Source organism: Cricetulus griseus (genome assembly GCF_003668045.3).
Source record: "Cricetulus griseus strain 17A/GY chromosome 1 unlocalized genomic scaffold, alternate assembly CriGri-PICRH-1.0 chr1_1, whole genome shotgun sequence".
NCBI lineage: Eukaryota > Metazoa > Chordata > Mammalia > Rodentia > Cricetidae > Cricetulus > Cricetulus griseus.
This window is the reverse complement of record NW_023276807.1, coordinates 139,076,885-139,096,133: the sequence shown is the minus strand read 5'-3', so window position 1 is coordinate 139,096,133 and position 19,249 is coordinate 139,076,885. Positions and strand designations below refer to the sequence as shown.

At 37.2% G+C, this 19,249-nt stretch overlaps 1 protein-coding gene across 4 annotated transcripts in view; it reads left to right on the top strand.

Annotated features, from left to right (window-relative positions):
* Nfxl1 (nuclear transcription factor, X-box binding like 1) overlaps positions 1–17,246 on the top strand; it is a 38,136-nt gene extending 20,890 nt beyond the window's left edge. For all 4 annotated transcript variants that reach the window (XM_027390849.2, XM_027390851.2, XM_027390847.2 and 1 more), the window contains exons 13-23: positions 250–370; positions 736–895; positions 1,639–1,730; positions 5,016–5,037; positions 5,391–5,531; positions 7,116–7,282; positions 8,658–8,727; positions 12,434–12,538; positions 14,320–14,406; positions 15,144–15,197; positions 16,192–17,246. In XM_027390849.2, coding sequence (XP_027246650.1) covers positions 250–370; positions 736–895; positions 1,639–1,730; positions 5,016–5,037; positions 5,391–5,531; positions 7,116–7,282; positions 8,658–8,727; positions 12,434–12,538; positions 14,320–14,406; positions 15,144–15,197; positions 16,192–16,365 — 1,193 coding nt within the window. In that variant the 3' untranslated portion in view covers positions 16,366–17,246. The remainder of the gene's footprint in view (positions 1–249; positions 371–735; positions 896–1,638; positions 1,731–5,015; positions 5,038–5,390; positions 5,532–7,115; positions 7,283–8,657; positions 8,728–12,433; positions 12,539–14,319; positions 14,407–15,143; positions 15,198–16,191) is intronic.
* The last annotated feature ends 2,003 nt before the right edge of the window (positions 17,247–19,249 follow it).

The window sequence follows — 19,249 nt, the reverse complement described above, 5'->3', positions numbered from 1 at the left end:
TGATTGTGAATAGTAAAAATCAGTTTTTCCTATTTCCTCTGTGTATGTGGAACCAAACACTGAAGCACACAGCCCTTGTGTATACCTTTTTTGCTTAGTTTGCTAAGCATCGTTGATACTACTGCTGCTTTCTAATGGCAGGCTATCCTGTTGTGCATTGAACAAATACCCTAAGTCCATCGTTTAACTGTTGATGGGCATTTTGTTAATTCAGTCAATGTCTTTTAAAGTATTGATTTTTTTCCTCAGGCAGTTGCTATCCATGCCCAGAAACTGTAGAAGTGAGGTGCAACTGTGGCAATGCAAAGGTGACGGTACCCTGTGGGCGAGAGCGGACCACAAGGCCACCCAAGTGCAAAGAGCTCTGCAGGTTGGTGTGAGGTTTTCCACAGCCCGACATCTGATATTTTAACATTGAAAGTTCATACTGATTTCTGATAGTATTCTTTTGTTTTGGTTTTTTTGAGACAAGGTCTCTCTGTGTAGCTCTGGATCTCCTGGAACTGGCTCTGTAGAACAGGCTGGCCTTGCACTCACAGAGATCCACCTGCCTTGGCCTCCCAAGTACTGGGACTAAAGGTTGCACCACCACTGCCTGGCTTTTGATAGTATTCTAATTTTATTATATGTTAGTATTTTCAAGCAATACTCATAGTATAATCCTTTCTTATGATTTCAAAAGGTATATAAATAATTGTCAGTTGTCAAAAGTAACTTAAAAACTTTCTGATTTAGTCGACCACCAACATGTCATCATACAAGTCAAGAAAAACACCGCTGTCACTTTGGCTCATGCCCACCATGTCATCAACCTTGCCAAAAAGTTTTGGAGAAGTGTGGACACTCGTGTCCTGCTTCGTGTCATGATCAAGCATTAGTGAAGCAGACTGGCAGGGTAAGAACAGTGTTAAAGAAGTATACTTGGCTGTGGTTGTGTTTGCTTCAGTGATTATTTAACAAGCAGTGATAAAAGTGTCTTTAGAGCACTAAGCACTCTGCTTCGACCTGAGGGGGCGGGGGTGAGTAAAACAAGATTTGATCTTAAGAAACTCACAAAGACTGATGTATTGTTCAGTGATGACTTCCCCAGTATCTCCATGGGCCTGGGTTCATTCTTTAGTACTGGGAGGAAGGTAGGGGGTGACTGATACATATTTGTAAATATAGTATGACAATCATGGCATTTCAATAACTTACTATTTTCCCTTCAAATATAGCTAGGGGTATAGATATTTCCTAATTTACTACATCATTTATTTATTCAGTATTTATTGAGCCCTGGCTGTGTGTCAAGTTCTAGGTGATGAGGAACATATGGGAGATTGCATTCAGTTGGTAGATACTGGAGTTAAGTGTTTCTCATTTGCTTTTGGCTTACAAGAGGTTAAGGAAGCTGTGCTGCTTTAGTTCTAGCCTTTAAACTGGCATCTGCCTCAGTTGTTAGTACTGAGTGTGTGGAGAGGAATAATTTTACAATGCAGATGGAATAAAATATTTCACTGAGCACATTTTCTTGAACACTTGGATGTAGTTCAGCCTTTGTGAGCAGAAGATCCATAAGAACTGTTTCCTGGTTTCTTAGGAAGACCGCATGGGCTTGTCCTTCTGACTTTACAATGTTTTGCATTTTACTCTTAGCATCAGCCTATAGGTCCTTGGGAACAGCCAGCCGAGCCAGCATTTATTCAGACTGCGTTACCTTGTCCTCCGTGTCAAGTTCCTATTCCTGTGTAAGAGCCAGAGTTTTAACCTTTAAAAAATGTTTTTGACATAGTATGAACTTCACCTTCTTCACTTTTTAAGTTTCATATTTCAGGCCTGACCTGCAAACTAGTCCCTGTGTTCTAGTTTATTCTTTCTTATCCATGTTTGCTGTGATGCTAAACTTCCCATGCATGTCTCTTTTTATGTGTTCTCCTTTAGCTTGCTTGCACTGACCCTAGCTTTCCATAGTAACAGTTACTGGCAGTTAGGCTCATGACTTGTTACTTTTCCTGGTGATTCCCATGCTGAAGTGCAGTGTTTCTGAGGATAGCTAGATTTAGATGGTAAACTTGAAGGTGAGTGTGTGAAGGGGCCATTGGAAATCCAAGGAAAGCTTCCTGGGTGGATCAGGAAATGGTGGAGATTGAATTTTAAGGAGTTGAACCTGGAAGGATAGGGGACCCTTTAATGTTTCCTACTTTCAGCAGAGGCTGTAGATTACAGAAGAAAAGGAAACAGTTGTGAGGAGCAACAAGTATTAGAAAGGGGGCTGTTAGCAACAGCTAAGGTTCCAACAACAATTGCTGTTGATCTCTCCAAGACAGAATTCTGATTTTATTCATTTCTAAAAGTCTCATTTTTCTTCTGCAACTTCCCTTCTACTGTGTCATGGCACATAATCCCTTTTACACGGTTCTGGAATCAGTTTCCTAGTATGCTAATTTTTTTTGAACAGTTGGAGACATAACTCAGTGATTAAGAGCACTTCTGCTCTTACAGAGGATCCAGGTTTGATTCCCAGGACCCACATGACTGCTACAATAGCTGTCTCTAACTCCTCCTTTAGGAAATCTAATGTCTTCTTCTGGCCTCTGTGGGCATCAGGAACACAATAATTGAATAGATACTTATTTTTTAAATAAAGACTTTTTAAAAAATTAAATGTGGTAAACATGCCTGTAATCCCAGCATTCAAGAGGTGGAGGCAGGAAGATTAACAAGTTTAAGGCCACCCTAGGCTGTCTAGTGAGTTGGGCACCAGAATAGTCGGGTGAGAGGGTGCCAAAGTGAAGTCCTATTCTTAAAAAAAAGAAAAGAAAAATTCCCAATGATTTTGCAGTATTAGTATTGAGTTATTAACTTGTATTCTTATGGTGTCTTTTTTTTTCTGGTCTTATAATAATGGAAACACTATATTCACTGAAAAAGTTGGGAAATACTTCTTTTTTCTCTTTAAGGATTAGTGTGAATTCTTCAAATGTTTGTTAGAAGGGAAGCTTCTCATCCTGGGCTTTTCTTTTCTGTGGTTAGTTTTGTCTGTGCCAGAACATCAGACAGTTGTTGGGAGTCATGCAGTGTGACTGTTACTTACTGGCCTGTTTCACTTAGCTTATGCATTTAGGTTCCACTTCGTTTTCTTCATGCTTTGATACCTCACTTCTTTTTATTGCTGAATAACAATATTGCACTGCCTGGACATCCTCTGGTTTTTGTGTTAATGTGATATTTTATTCTTTGAGAATTTTATGCACTGTATTTTTATGATATTCTCTCCCTATCCTTCCCCAGCTCTTACCAGATCCATCCCCACCTTCCCACCCACTCTCAATTTGTGCATCTTTTTCCTTTACTAATAACTCACTGAGACCAATTTGTGTTGACTGCATACTCAGGGGGCGTTCCTACTCATTTACCTATTGAAGGACATTTTGGTTGTTTTTAATGAAAAATAAAACTGCTACAGATGTTTATATGCAAATATCTGTATGTAACTTTTTAGCTTATTTGGATAAAAACTTAGGTGTTTTAACTGCTGGATCATATGGTGAGTTTATGTTTAGCTGTTTAAAAAGCTGTCAAATTGGCATACCACTTTGCATTTTCATTGGCATTAGTGTGGTGGTCTTCCTGCTCTGCATCCCATTAGTCCAGGCACTGTCAGCATTTTAGTTATTTTGTTAGGTGCAGGGAGGTACTTACTGCCTGTTAATTTACAGCTTCCTAATGACCTGATGCCAGGTGACTTTTCACGTGTCTATTCAGCATCTGTCAGTTGTTTTGATAAGATTTATTTGTTCAGGTCTTTTGCCCATTTTTTAATTGGGTTTTGCTTTTTGTCTGTTGTTAAGAGTAAGAGTTTGAATTGGTTACCAGATACATTTTCCAAATGTATCTTGTCTTGTCTCCCTTCTGTAAAGTATTCTTTGCTGAGTAGACATTTTTAGTTTAGTAAATTAAAGCTGACTCTTCCTTTTATGGGTCATGCTTTTGGCATTATGTCTAAAAAGTAATCATGAAGCTCAGGATTATTTAGGTCTTAGGTGTTTTGTATTTAGGTCTGTGATTCATTTTGAGTTAATCATGAAAGGTGTAACGCCTGTCTTTTTTAAAGTGGATATAAATTTGTTCCAGCACTACCATTTGTTGAAAAGAATATTCCTCCTGTAGTTTACCTTTTCTTTGGTCATAGATCAGCCGATTTTATTTGTGTAGGCCTAATTCTGGGCTCTTTGTTCTGGTTCATTAATTTATCTTTCTGCCTTTTCATCAGGACCAAACATTCTGAATAATACAGCTTTGTAGTAAGTCTTGGGTCAGTGGATATTAGTCCTTCAGCTTTGTTCTTCATCATCTTTGTGTTGGCTGTTGTTCATGTCTGCTGGTGCTTTTCATATAGACTTTAGGTAATAGAATTTTGTTTGTTTTGGCTTTTGAGCCAAGGTGCTGTGCAGCCCAGGTTGGCCTTGATCTTGCTTTGTAGGAACTCACTATGGAGTTCAGGCTGGCCTTGGCCTTTACTTGTACACTATTGAGTTGATGCTGATATTGAACACCTCATGCTCTTTGCATCTGAATGCTGGTGTTACAGTGGTGTACTACTGTGCTTGGCTTTGGATGAGGTCTTGGAATTGTGTTGAATATAGATGAAATTGAGAAAAAGTCTTATCCTAATATTGAAGTATATACCTTCTTGTTTTTAAACATGGAATCTTTATTTAAACCCTTAAATTTTCTCCTTAGCATTTCATAGTTTTTTTTTAGTATGTCATTCAGCTATACAGTTAGATTTATTTTATTTTGTGTATGCCAGTATAAATAAGTTTCATGTCCCAGTTACTCACTGTTAGCCTTTTGCAAAAAAATTGATGTGTGTATGTCAACTTTATATTCCATTAGTATTATAATTGCTTATTTCCAAGTGCATATTTATTTTTCTTATTTAATAAAAGCTAGTGTAGTTAGCATATTTGTTTCAGACACCCTTCTTAAAGAATCCCCCTAATATTCTCATATTATTTTTTTTCTTATAGGGAATGTCTGGGGAAGCATGAGGTGAGTTATAGTGTAATCATTAAGTTTAGCTTGTAGTCTCTATCCACTTTGTCTTAGAGTTGTTAGAAATAACTTACTGCTTCAGAGTTACAAAGATTTCCCAGGATTAGTAATTTAAAAAATATACACTGCTTTTTGTGGGAATTAACCTCTGTGTGTTCACTATAGAATCATTATATCCAATTTTCCTTTCAATAATAGATGTTTAGAGGAATGTCTTGATAGAATATATTATTAGTTGAAACATGTTAGACCATCATGAAAGTTGATTTCAGATTAGTCATTTTGTAAATACAAGTCCAGAAAGTTTTGTGTGTTTTGTTGATTGCCTCTTTTTTATTTTTATTTTTAAGGTGAGTCCTCTACCATGCTATGCTGTAGGACCCTATTCTTGCAAGAGACTTTGTGGAAGAATGTTGTCCTGTCAGAATCATACATGTATGAAAGAATGCCACCAAGTGACTCAAGTTGATGGTTGTACTGGCAAAAATAAGGTAACAGCCTTAGGATGGAAGCATGTGTAATGACTGTGTCCTTGATGTCACAGATATTTTAACATTCACATTAGATTGTTGTCTTTTTTTTTTTTTTTTTTTTTTTTTTTTTTTTTTTTGAGAGACAACATTTTTACGGGCCTGGAACTGGAACTCACCAAATAGTCTTGACTGGCTTTCCGGAGGATGCCCAGGGATCTGCCTGTTTTTTCTTTCCCAGTGGTGGAATTCCAAGCATGGGTTACTGTGCCCAACTTTTTATGTGGGTTCTAGGGATTGAACTCAAGCCCAGTCTACATAGTGAGACCCTAAAAACAAACAAACAAAAAAAGAAACATTTATAGAAGAATGTTTTATAATTTTATATGTTCCTTTTAAATTCTAAATACCAAAATAGATTTTTTTGAAAAGGGATCTATTTTTTTTTAATTATACGTATGTGTATGTGTTTCTGTGTGTAGAAATGTACATAAATGTATTGATGCCCACCAAATCCAAAAGAAAGTGTTGGATCATTTGGAGCTGGAGTTAAACATGATTACTGCCTAATGTGGGTGCTGGAAATTGAACTGGTCCTCTGGAAGAGCAGGAAGTGCTCCTACTCACTGAGCTGCCTTTCTAACCCCTGGCCACTTGGAAATCATTGCTATATTGTTATAATCATGACTTCATTTAGGATGCCATTCAAAATTGTTAACCTTTATATCTTAGTGCCTATGTCTATGGCTGTTTTGCACATTCTATTTCAAATATGTTTGAAAATAATAACTGCAGTTACAATCTTTAATCTTCTTTGATAGATTCTAACCCTAGTTATATAACTAATTGATTAGAACAGAGGGAATTACATTGTTAAGCTACACTGAGAGACAGTTGTGAGTATAACTTAACTTTATATCTATCTAACAGTATGTTGTTTCTATAGTTCAGCAGTGATTGTTGGGTAAGAATGCAGTGCTGGTGTTTTATTTGAAATTTCTTCTATGGTTATTTTTAGGAAATAATACACAGTTTAGTAGAGATACTTTGTATGGTCAGATTCATTGTAAAGATGAGGTGAATTGACTTGAAGTTCATAGGCATAATAATCTGAATGATACTGGTCCTATTGACAAACTTGTTATTTTTATCTTGGTTGATTTTTAAGATTAAGAGCAGGTACCATTTTACTAATGGAATTTCTCTTTTTGTTGCATGTCATATTTGTATATGCATATGTATCTGCAGAAGACAGAGGTCAACATCAGACATCCTTCTCAATCATTCCTCACATTGTTGTTTCCCTGAACCTGGAAGTTTCCAGTTGGCCAGACCAACTGATCAGCTGGCCCTGGGGCTCCTCCTGTTCCTTCCTCCCCAGCACTGTTAGTACAGTTGCATGCCTCCATACCTGGCCTTTACATGAGTGCTGGGATTATGCAGCAAGCACTGTACCTGCTGAACAGTCTCTTGAGTGAGCCCTATTAATTTTACTTTGGAGGCTTGCTGAAGAAGTACTCTGTTTTAATGGGGTATGTGTCTTTTGTAACCTTAATATATGGAAATATTAGATAGTTGTGTGATTTATTTCCTTGTTATTTTCAGGCTGGCCCAGAATGCCTCCAGTGTGAAGAAGGATGCTCTAAGCCACGGCCTCTGGGTTGTCCTCACCCTTGTGTTATGCCTTGTCACCCTGGAAAATGTCCTCCTTGTGTTCAGATGCTTAGATTAAAATGTCACTGCAAGATTACAAGCCTCTATGTGGAATGTAGGTAAGTAGACAGAAGAAAACTCTTGTGTTAGTAGGATATCAAGTGCTGTCTCTGGAAGAATCCTGTGTAATACTCAGTAAACATCGTGTATTGTTGAGACTGGAGGCTGCTTCAGTGGGGACTACAGCATCACCTTCAATGCCTGACTCTGATGTCAGCCAGCCAAGTTCTGCTTCATTCTGTTTGGTGGTTTTGTTGAAAATTTGGATAGGTAAAAGTTGTATCACTGCTTTCAGAAGTTTGGAGTACTCCTGGAAAGAGCATTTAAATAATGGTGTAAATCTAGAAATCTTTTGGATAGAAATTTGCCTTGTTGATAGCTACTTAGGTATGAGATAAACACTCTCTCTCTCTCTCTCTCTCTCTCTCTCTCTCTCTCTCTCTCTCTCTCTCTCTCTCTCTCTCTCTCTCTGCATATTATATGTTTGTTTGTTTTTTCCTGAGAGTCTGTCCTAGAACTCAATCTAGACTAGGCTGGCCTTGAATTCACAGAGATCTGCCTGCTTCTGCCTCCCGAGGGGGATTAAATGTGAGCACCACCACTGCCTGGCTTTGATTTATAGTTTTTAAAGGTAGATTTTTATTATTAAAAACATCTTATTATAGCATTTATCATAGTAGTATCTGCTTTGTCTTATTTTCCTTACCTAAAGCATATGCATTATGTAGAGGGAAAAAATTGCCATTGTTTTCTTGATAGATCTAACATAATTTACCCTGAGTAGCTGCCACTTTTACTTTTTTAGACTTCTGAAAATCAGAAGCTGTGGGAGTGTCTTCAAACTAGTTTTTTTCCAACTCTTTTGGACATGTTTCCTTCTGTTTTCAGCATTTTCCAATTTTTTTAGTTAGTACAATAACAGCTCATGGTTGATTTTAGAACTGCTTATTTTGCTTGGTAATTACTAGCTTGTTATGTTTTTCAAGTTTATTTTCATAATAGTTTTTCAAAGTAGTTGCGTATAATTTTTTAGAAATCTAATTTTCCTGTTATTCTTTAGTGTATTTATTTTTGCTTAGAACTTTTTAAAATACTTTTTTGGGTGTGTATGTTTACGCACGTACATACTTTTGCACTCTATGGCACATGTGTGGAGGTCAGAGGACAACTTTATGGAGTCATGTCTCTCATCTTTAAGTGGTTCTGCAGGTTGTACTAGATTGTCAGGCTTGTGCAGCAAGTGCCTCTACCTGCTGAGTCATCTCTCCAGCCTCCATGGTACCTTGAGTTGAGAATAATTGTATTTAATTTAAATGTTCTGTGAAAAAAATGAATTAAGATACTTATATGGATATGCTTAAAATCATGAATGCTTAGAAAACATACAAAAATGGACTTTGATTTGAATAACATCAAATTTTTTCCTATTTTTAGAAAAATAACCACAGCTGATATAAATGAAAAGAACCTCCTCAGTTGTTGCAAAAACCAGTGCCCCAAAGAGGTAAGTTATAACTGGTCTTTTAAGTTGGGCTCCTTGGGACGTTGCTCCTCCAGGTTTTCTCCTTATTGGCTGCCTCAGTTCAGGTCCTTTCTGGGCCCATTAGAAATGTGATGTCTGAAAATGCTTAGGGTGAATGCACATCTCTGTTGACTTGGGCTGTCTTAGGGTTTCTATTGCTGTGACCACCACAACTCTTACAAAGGAAAACATTTAATTGTGGTGGCTGTCTTACAGTTCAGAGGTTCAGTTCATTATCATTATAGTGGGACGTGACAGTGTGTAGGCTGATGTAGTGCTGGAGAAGTAGCTGAGTCCTCTGTCTTGTAGGCAATAGGAAGTGGTCTGAGACACTGGGTCAAATCTTGAGCATATATGAAACCACAAAGCCTGCCTCTACAGTGTGACACACTTTTCTCCAAGAAGACCACACCTACACCAAAAGGCCATACCTCCCAATAGTGCCATTCCCTTTCTTTCAAACCATCACAGAGGTTTAGGACTAGAAGTAACTTTTCTTTCTTTTCTCTTCTTTTCTCTTCTGTTTTCCCTCCTCCCCTCCCTCCCTCCCTCCCTCCTCCCTCCCTCCCTTCCTTCCTTTTTTTTTTTTTTTTTTTAAGAAACAGTTTTAAAGCTAGCTTACAAATTTTACTGCAGAAAATATTGACTCATGGCTTACTGTCTAAAATAGGATTCAAAATATAGATTAAAATTGTAAGCCACAGGCAGTTAGATAGGAGATTATTAAAAACAAGGTACATGTGTATACATGTATATGTTTGATTTTTAGAAGTGAAGTGTCACATAGGTCCAGTATAGTATAAAAAGAAAACAAGAAACACTAAGTATGAGGGAACACGGAAGGACTGAGTGTAGGTGATGAGCATGGATTATGAGTGAGAATATGAAGCTGCTTGTTTTTCTAGTTCTAATTCTGTCCTGAAGTTTTTGTTTGTTTTGGTAGTGGGTAAACCCATAGAAGTTATTCTATACTAAAAGTGTAAAATTTAATGTGAAGCTTCACAGCTTTCATTTGGAATGCTAATTTTGTTTATAAGTCCATCATGTTGTATAAACATTGGGTATGGTTAATTTGGACATGTGATTTTTTTTTATTTGCAGGTTTTAAAATAATCTTTTTAAAATAAAATTAAATGTCACATGTATGTACGTAGCATATGTGTATTATTTAATACAGCTAGGAAGCCCATATTTTATAATTCTACCCTCATTAAAAAAAATTAAAAGCATTTCTGGCATCTCAAAAGTCTTGTCAAAGTTTTCGTCCTGAATGCATTTCTTTCTCACTATTCTAAATGTTACCATCCTTTACTGTAATTTTTTTTCTTAATTTTTATTGGGGGACCAGTATGCATGCATGGAAGTCAGAGAACAGTTCTGTGGTGTTGGTCTCCTTCACCCTTATGTAGGTTCTGAATATGGAACTCCGATTGCCAGGCCTGGTTAGCAAATCTGAGCAGTTTGACCTGCTGAGCCATGTCATTGTCCCTTGCCACTTGCCATTTATTTATAGGTCTTGCTGCAGGTATGTGTAACTACAGAAATATTGCCTGGTATTTTAAAAGAATATGCTTTTGTGATTTGTTTATTGCATTTGTCTATTTATCCTGTCATATGAGTACTCTATAGTTAGTGAATAAATATTTGGGTTATTTCTAGTTTGGGTTGTTACCAAAAACACTTGTGCTGGCTATTCTTATGTCAGCTTGACATAACTAGAGTTATGAAAGGAGGGAGCCTCAATTGAGAAAATGCCTTCATAAGATCTTTCTGTAGGGGATTTTCTTAATTAGTGCTTGATGGGTAAGGGTCCTGCCTATTCTAGGTTGTGCCATCACTAGGCTGGTGGTCCTGGGTTCTATAGGAAGGCAGACTGAGCAAACCATGGGGAGCAAGCCAGTAAGCAGCACTCCTCCATGGCCTTGGCATCAGCTCCTGCCTTCTCATTCCTGCCGTTTGAGTTCCTGTTCTAACTCCCTTCGGTGATGAACAGTAGTATGGAAATGTAAGTCAAATAAACCCATTCCTCCCCAACTTGCTTTTTGGTCATGGTGTTCATCGCAGCAATAGAAACCCTAAGATAACACTGCTATGAACACTTGCTGCTTTGTGTATGCACAGGTTCCTGTAGGCACATAGAAGTGGTACGATTCCTTGCCCACAGGGAATGTTTAATTTCAACCTTAATAAATCATATTGAATTGATTTCCAAAATAGTTACATCAGTTTATTGCCAGTGAATTTTCCAATTATGGAAAATTATCAGGTTTTCCTGCTTTTGTTACTTGAGTTTCTATTGTTTCCCATTCTTGCCAATACTCTGTATTAGCATTTTAATGTTTTTTTTTTTATCTTATGATTTTTCTCTTGATTAGTAGTGAGCGAGCGAGTAGTTCTCAAGATTTTGGCATCGCTTTTGCCTTTGGGTGTTTGGTGGACATACCAGCACAGTGAACAAGTTTCACTTCTAGTTGTAAGCTACAGGAAGAGAGGGGGGGGGGGAGAGCGCCAAGCATTTAGATGGGGGCAGGTTCTGTGTCTCCTGAAGGAACTGGTCTCTAGGAACTGGCTTCTACAGTGAGACATCTGTCTAATCTGCCTCCTCTCCTTGACATTGGCAGCTACAGATATAAGGGAGGAAGCTGGAATGGCTAATGTAGCCCTGGCTATGATATCAACTCTTGAAGTGGAGATTGAGAATCTTAAACTTTTCTAATATAAATAATTGTAAAAGAACTGGGTAGGCCCTTAGTTCTTGACTTCTGTCAGTTCTTGCTGGAGAAAGGCAAGAGCATTGTTAGACTTAGTTGAGGAAGACATGTATGATTTGGGCTCAGCAGATCCAGCCAGAGAAAAGACTTGCATGCTATCAGTGAGTTCTGGGAAGTATGAGGACTTTTAGTATCAGGAAGATGTGACATGGGGCCAATGCTTTCCACCCTTTCATCGGCCTCCAATCCATTGGCGGAATACAGCAGTGATGAGTGAAGGGCCACACTGGAGTCATGATTCCTTCATTGGTTTTTTGTATGCCTTTATTCCTTTTTCCCTTTAGAGTCATTGATTTCAAATTGAAGTATGAGATTTGAATGGAAGAGAATGTGGAGACTTTCAAGATAGAAACATAGTAAATAATTAATGATAATTAAGCTTAAACATTGTGGCACTTAGAGTTGTCTTCACTATCTAAATAATATGTGTTAATGTAATGTCAAGGATAAATGTTTTAGAGTGAAATCTTCTTTCTCATCTAAGGAAGAGGGTAGTATTCCTGTGTTCCATGTGTTCTCCCAGTGATCCACATTAGCCAGGCACCTAACCCTCCGTCACACATGCCTGCTTCCGTTACTGCTCCAGGGTGTGTCATTTCCAGGACTCTGAGAAGGGAACATGCTTTAAGGCACACATCACTTATACTTGCTTACCTCCCATTGGCTTGGTTACCTGGCTGTAGGCTGACAGTGACATTTACGATTAAGTGGAGCTTAACAATACTAAAATTTTCTAATAAAAATAGTTTGTATAAATAATTATAATAAATTATCTTTAAAAAAGCTGAAGGATCAGCTCATTCATTATTCAGGATTAATTGACAGTATGTGTGAGAGACTCTTAAAACAACCATTAGGGAGAAAGGGGAGATAAAGTGACCAAAATGTAAATGACCAGTTACTTTTTTTTTTTTTAGCTTCCTTGTGGCCACAGATGCAAAGAGGTGTGTCATCCTGGTGAATGCCCCTTTAATTGTAACCAGAAGGTAAAACTTAGATGCCCTTGTAAAAGAATAAAACGGGTAAGTATTTTAAATGAATTTTTGTTTAACTTGTTTTGTGTGTTGGTAGTTTTTTGGCTTTAATTTTAAGGTTTTATTTTTTAGAATATTTTCATTATACTTAAACTAGTATATTCTAAGCCTAGTTATTTCTGTAAGTGCTCATCTAAAAAATCAGCACTGGCAGTTGTATTTTTGTAACTTAGCAGAAGAAAGATGGTTTTCTGTTGGATCAAGCTCGGTTCCTGTGTTGGCATAGTATTGCTATGTTCTAAACTGAAGTCTGAACAAGGGGCTAGTGAGAGTGATAGAATGAGTTAGGAAATGGCCTGGAATTCGGCTTGTCCTTTTTATATGAAGGCTTTTATTCCCCAGCAGTATTCTCCTTTGCAAATAATTCCTTGAGAAGACTTTATAGTCAGAGCTTTATAAAGTAACACTCAAACCTGGAAAAAAAATAGTTTATGATAAAAACAATTAATGGAACAATGAGCAGATGAAAGCTTAGTGACCAGAAGATCATTCTACAAGAGTTAAGGCTGGGCGGTGGTAGCACACTCCTTTAATCCTGGCAGAGGCAGGTGGATCTCTGTGAGCTTGAGGCCAGCCTGGTCTATAGATCGAGTTCCAAGCCAGCCAAAAACTGGAGGGGTTGTGTGGTGGGGAGAGAGTTAAGAAAAAGAAATTTTTTCCCCTCAGTTCTCAGTTGGCTTGAAACAGGCAGGATGGAGTCTCCTTAAAGACTTTGTTTTATTTGACTGGTTTACCATGCTGCAGTTAGAGTTGTATCATGTTATATATAACGTTATTTTGGTCATTTCCTGAGCTAATTGGTTTCTCCTTGCATTAATTCTTTATTATTCCATGCAACAGACATTTGTTGAAATTCTTTTATGTGGCTCTTGCATTGTCTTTCTTTTTATAAATTTTCACTGTATTTTCCTATTGTAGGTAAATTCACTGTTTAAATTTGTATTTAGTTTGTGTTTAACTTGGCCATATTTACACAAAAATATTTGGCAAACTATTTTTAATGTGGATGTCTCTTCAGTTTTTTGAGATCTCATCATGTCTTGTCCAAGTGTAGTTTCCTATTCATTAGTACTTAGTGAAGAATTTTCTAGGATCTTAAAAAAAAATGTTAATAGTTGAAAGAAAGCTGTATAACTTTTCAGGAAAACGATTGGGCTATCAGCACTAAATGTTTGTGTACTTTGGTGAGGTAGCATGGAGCACTGTTGAAGTCTTGGCTCACCATTGCACTGCTCACCCGAGTGCACAGTCAGCATAGGTGGTTGATAGTGTTCTGCTAGACAGCAGACAGGTGGAGCATTTCCTTTATCCCAGAGAGCTCTACTGGACAATACTGCTCCAGAACATTCTAGAACATTTCCTGGGAAGCTTTGGAAAAATAACAAGAAGCAATAAATAGAAGGGATAAAAATATATTCAGCATGTAGTAAATTACTAAGTTGATTGTTTTAATTTTACAGTTTTCATTATTCTAATTAGAGTAGGGGGATCTTGGAGGGTACCCCATGTCAGATCCAACACAGCACCCTGTAACTCCAGTTCCAGGGCTTTCTTTGCCCTCTTCTGGCTCTTGAGCACTGCATTCATGGGCACATACCCCTAGTCAGAAAAAAGATATAAAATAAAGGACTAATCATTTGAACCAAGATACATAATGTTTAGTGAATGTAGCATACTTCCAACCTTCAGCTGTTAGGTAAGCTTTGCTGGCATACAGTTGTGATTTGAAAGAAAAATGGATTAAATGTTTCAACTTCTGTTATTTGTAGGAATTGCCATGCAATAAAATACGTGAAAATCAGGTTTCAGTGGAATGTGATGCAACATGCAAAGAAATGAAGCGGAAAGCATCTGAGGTGATGAATGTCTCATTAGATTTATCACTAATGTGCTCATGGCCTTTTCTCTACCACTTGTGCTTATGGCACAAAAGGCTCCTTGTATAGGCATATTTTGAACTCTAGGTAGTTTTATTGCTTCCTGTGTATCTAACCTTTTTGTCTAACACTGGTTGCTCTGGCCCATAGCCATTTGTTTTAATGATACCATTAGCCTCCTGAAAATTTGGCTAAAATAATGCAAACGTAAGATTTGGGGATGGTTTGCAGCTTGAGATGTCTTTAGTGTTGATTCTGCCTGCCAAACAATTCAGTTCACAAATAATTGGTTTTGTTGATTTAAAGTCTTGCCTTCCAGACAGGCATTATAAAGAAATGATCAGTTTCTGCTTTAGGAAAATGTGGTATTAATAATTGGTTTTAGATCTTAATATGGTAACTTAAGAGGAAAAGTTAAAAGTGTTTTAGTTCTAGAGTCTTAATGGCTTGAATTGTGATCTGATCTCATATTGCTAGTAAGAGGAAATGTTTATTTAAATCATAACAACTAAACACATATAAATTATATTCACTATCCTGAATCTATTGGATGGAACCTTGGTAAATTTCCAGTATAATATTTACATTTCTTCATAAGCTTCCCAATGTAAGGCTACCAAAAGTTGCTTTGGAGTAGTAGACCCTGGGTGGGAAGATGCCAAACATCTCCAAAGATGTGATATCTAGTTGCTAATTTTACTTTCAAATGTGAATAGATTAAAGAAGCAGAAGCCAACGCTGCTCTGGAAGAAGAAAAACGAAGGCAGCAGGTACCCAGCAGACTTGTCTCTTCCATAGTTGTCCAACCTGCAGCATGGGTGGCCTAGGGTATCTGAATACAGCCCATCATTGAGTTTGTTCTATATATCAAAATCCTCTTGAAATATTCTGATTTGTCTTACTGACAAATGCCATTTTATATTAATAAATCCACTGGTAGATGGTCTTTAAGTATAGTTTATGACTACAGTAATGGATATGTTAATGAAGATTTACATTTCCTTCAACTAAACTGTGTTTTATAGGTAGTACATATTTACTTAATGGTCATCATTGTTTAGTCAATTACTGTGTACTATGTGCATTATTGTATCATTGTATAGGAACTGTGGGTTACCAGGATGATAAAAACCCACATTTGAGAATGGCTTTTATACTCCAGGCTACCTTCTTTTACAATCAGTTTTCAGTTCTCCCTAAAATAATCATTGGTGTTAAAGCATGATGCATTTTTCCCCTTTAAGAATTTTAACTGTATCTTTAAAGGGGGGGGGGTATTTGATAAAGAAAATAATCTAGTTAAGGCAACTTTTTTTCTTTATTCATTTGGATTTCTGTGTTATAAGCCACTAATTCATATTTCCTGCATTATAAAAAGGCTAAAATTATATGTGGAGTATCTCTGCATTGTCAGGAAGGTGCTCTTGAGGTATAAAATGGAGTTAAATTAACAAAAGCTATTGTCTGCATTTTGGAGTCCTTTGATTCAGTCAGTTGCATGCCTAATATCAAAGACAGGCTTCCAGTCTGAAGGAATTACTGTATTGGCATTCAGTTCTGTTTGTTTACCTAACTGAACTCTAACATTTTGTTGAATACATTTTGTCAGCAGGAGATGAGAGGACTTTTGTTGTTGTTTAAATCAAATTAATATATTATACTGTTACTATCAAAACATTCCCTAAATTGTTTCATTTTCATTTCAATAGAGAGTTACAAATCAGTGTATTTGAATTTAATACAAATGTAACCATTTTGCTTTAGGCTGAACTGGAAGCTTTTGAAAACAGACTGAAGGGTCGCAGGAAGAAGAACAAGAAAAGAGATGAGGTGGCAGTGGAGCTGTCTGTTTGGCAGAAGTATAAGTCCTACCTCCTTCCCGTGTTTGGAGTTATGGTGGCAGTGCTTGTATGGTACATTGCCTATGGTGTGGACTAATGATTCTTTCAACCTTTCCATATACCTCAGACTGGAGTTAAATGAATGTTCTGTTTAAGATATTAGAAAACATGCATTGTAGAACGTGATACATGTTCACAGTTTTTCTGTGTTCTTGTGTGGCTATAGATAGGACAGATACTTAGCTTTATCTGAATTAGAACAGTTACCGGGGCAGTGAAAGATACTATCTAAAGTCAGAGCATGACTGCAGTTACAAAACAGGTCAGAGAGAGTAGCTGGGGCATTGCACTTCTTTAGTCTTTTCTTCTCATTATTTCCATGTTTAATACTTCATTTTGTGAATTCAGATAAACTGAGCCATATGTGCAGCAACAGGGATATTTCTCTGGTCACTTACTGGGTACTTTTTCTTGATCATGTAACTTTGTACTTTTTTAAAGAAGTGATTCTGTAAAAGAAACTTAAATTCTAACATGAGGCTTTATAATTAGATTCCAGATTAGTTTATTAGAGAGGAATTTTATTGGTCCTTGAAGCAAATTTTACACTATATTCCTCAGAAAATATAAACATATACCAGATTAGGTTCTTTATAGGAGGCTGTTTTGTTTTTGCAAGAAGCTTTAACTGAAGTTGGCATGTTTTGTAAAACTTGTTGTATGTTTCTTTTTATGATAATAATAAAAAAGGAAAACGAATATTTCTGAGCAATATGTGCCGAGCACAGGGCTTGTGAGATTTATGTACTTGATTTCATTTCTCTTTACTGCAGTTCTTGATATAGTATAGCTGGGAACAATCAATTTTATGAAATCAAACTGATAATAATAAGCCAAATTACATAGATTTGTAAGTCATTTAAAGTGGTTTTGCTATTTAATTTTTGTATTATTTTCATTAAAAAATTTCATGCCATATTTGTAATAAAGAATATTATTATTTAAAATACTCAGGAACTCCTAATTTTAGATATTAGTATTGATGGCTAAAGCTCTAGTTATATTGCAGAAACAAGAACACAGTAATATTAGTAATATTAGGAGTGATAGTGTACATTTTAATATAACTCCAAAGGAAGATTGTAAAATCTGCATAAGATAGCAAGCAAAGAGTAGACTCATAGAAATGAGTGTTATTTCATGTGATAAAAGTGATGTTAAAAAATAATAAATGGGGCTGGAGAGATGGCTGAAAGTTAAGAACACTGTCTGTTCTTCCAGAGGCAGCTGTGTTCTCTAGTCTGTGGGCATCCGATGCCCTCTTCCAGCTTCCACAGGCACCAGGCACACATGTAGTATGCAGAGTAAAAGCACATGTACACATAAACAAAAATAAATAAATCTTTATAAGCCAAACAAAACAAGACAAGAAATAGTATAGAAAATGATAGAAGGGTGGAAGGACACTAGTTCATTCAGGTGAGAAAGTCCCTCCAAGAGACTAGTGTTTGAACTGTGACTCTGTCTGAAGACTGAGGGGAAAGTCTATGAGAAGAGAAAGCAGCAAATACAAAGTCACTAAATTTGGGACTTGATGCATTTGACACATTTGAAGATCAAAAAGAAAGGCTGCGAAATGAGAATGTAAGTTAATGTAAATTGACAGGAGGCATTAATACTGTAGGCCAGTTCTGGTGGGGGAAAGACCATGTCAGGGATTTGGGTTTTATTCTATTTGGAGTGGACAGCATTGAACAGTTTTAAGCAAGGAAGATTTTTGTTTTGGTTTTTGCAGTTGCTTGCTCCTATGAGGAACTAAGACTGCAAGGGGTGGGGTTCGGGGAAGTGAGAGGGCACAGTCCAGGCTTCAAGCACTGGGGATTGTAATTCAGTTACGTGGGACTCCAACGACTGTCATAAAGATGCTGCAAAAGTTTCTGTCTGGGAAGAATGTGGGAAATGCAAGGAGGACATGCATACCTCAGGTCAAGGTGAAGTTATCTTTTGTCTAAATTCCTGAAGTAGAACGCTGTCCTTTTGATTATAGTGAGACAGCAATAGTAGGAAAGAGAAGGTGAACCAACAGTCACCAGGAATTGCAGAAGTAAAGTTGTTCATCTTATTCTCCCAGTTTTACCTTGTGACATTAACACAATGCACAAATGCTAAGTTTTATGTTTACTAAAATAAAGTTTTATATTGAGTGTTATATTGAAATTTAAAAAAATTCAGTTTAAACATCTCCAACACTTAGTGTTACTTTTATTCACATCAAAATGAAGCTAAATCTCAAACAGGAGCCATGGTTGCTGAAATTGACAAAAGAACTTTATTGAAGTACAACATTGAATATGTTCGCTTTTTGTAAAGAAGTTTTTAATTCTTGAGTTTTATGGCTTTTCTTTTTGTTCTTATTTTTTGAGGCAGGGTTTCTCTGTCTAATACCCCTGGCTGTCCTGGAACTCATTCTGTAGACCATGCTGGCCTCGAACTCACAGAGATCCGTCTGCCTCTGCCTCTGCCTCTGCCTCTGCCTCTGCCTCTGCCTCTGCCTCTGCCTCTGCCTCCACCTCCACCTCCACCTCCTAAGTACTGGGATCAAAGGCGTGCACCACCACACCTGGCTCAGTTTTAGGGCTATTAAGGGTTTTAAACACAGATAAGTCTTTTGTAGGAGTGTGTAGAATTTTAACACCAAATGTCCAGAGCTTTCAAGAAATACACCTTTGATGTAGCTTCCCACCTCAGCTCTTATGTTTTATATTGATGCCCATAGAGTCCTTGGTTTTCTGAGTCCCTGGTACAGTGACTAGTACTCCCCACCCCAGCCATGTGCATAATTTGTTGTGGCTTCCTCCACTTCAGCAGACAAAGGAGTGATGAGCTAGATTAAGATACAGTGGGGGGGGGGGAAATGCCTCTTGATAAGCTCAGTGCCAGGGGTGATTGTCTCGGCTTCAGTCCTTTTATAGTCAAAATTA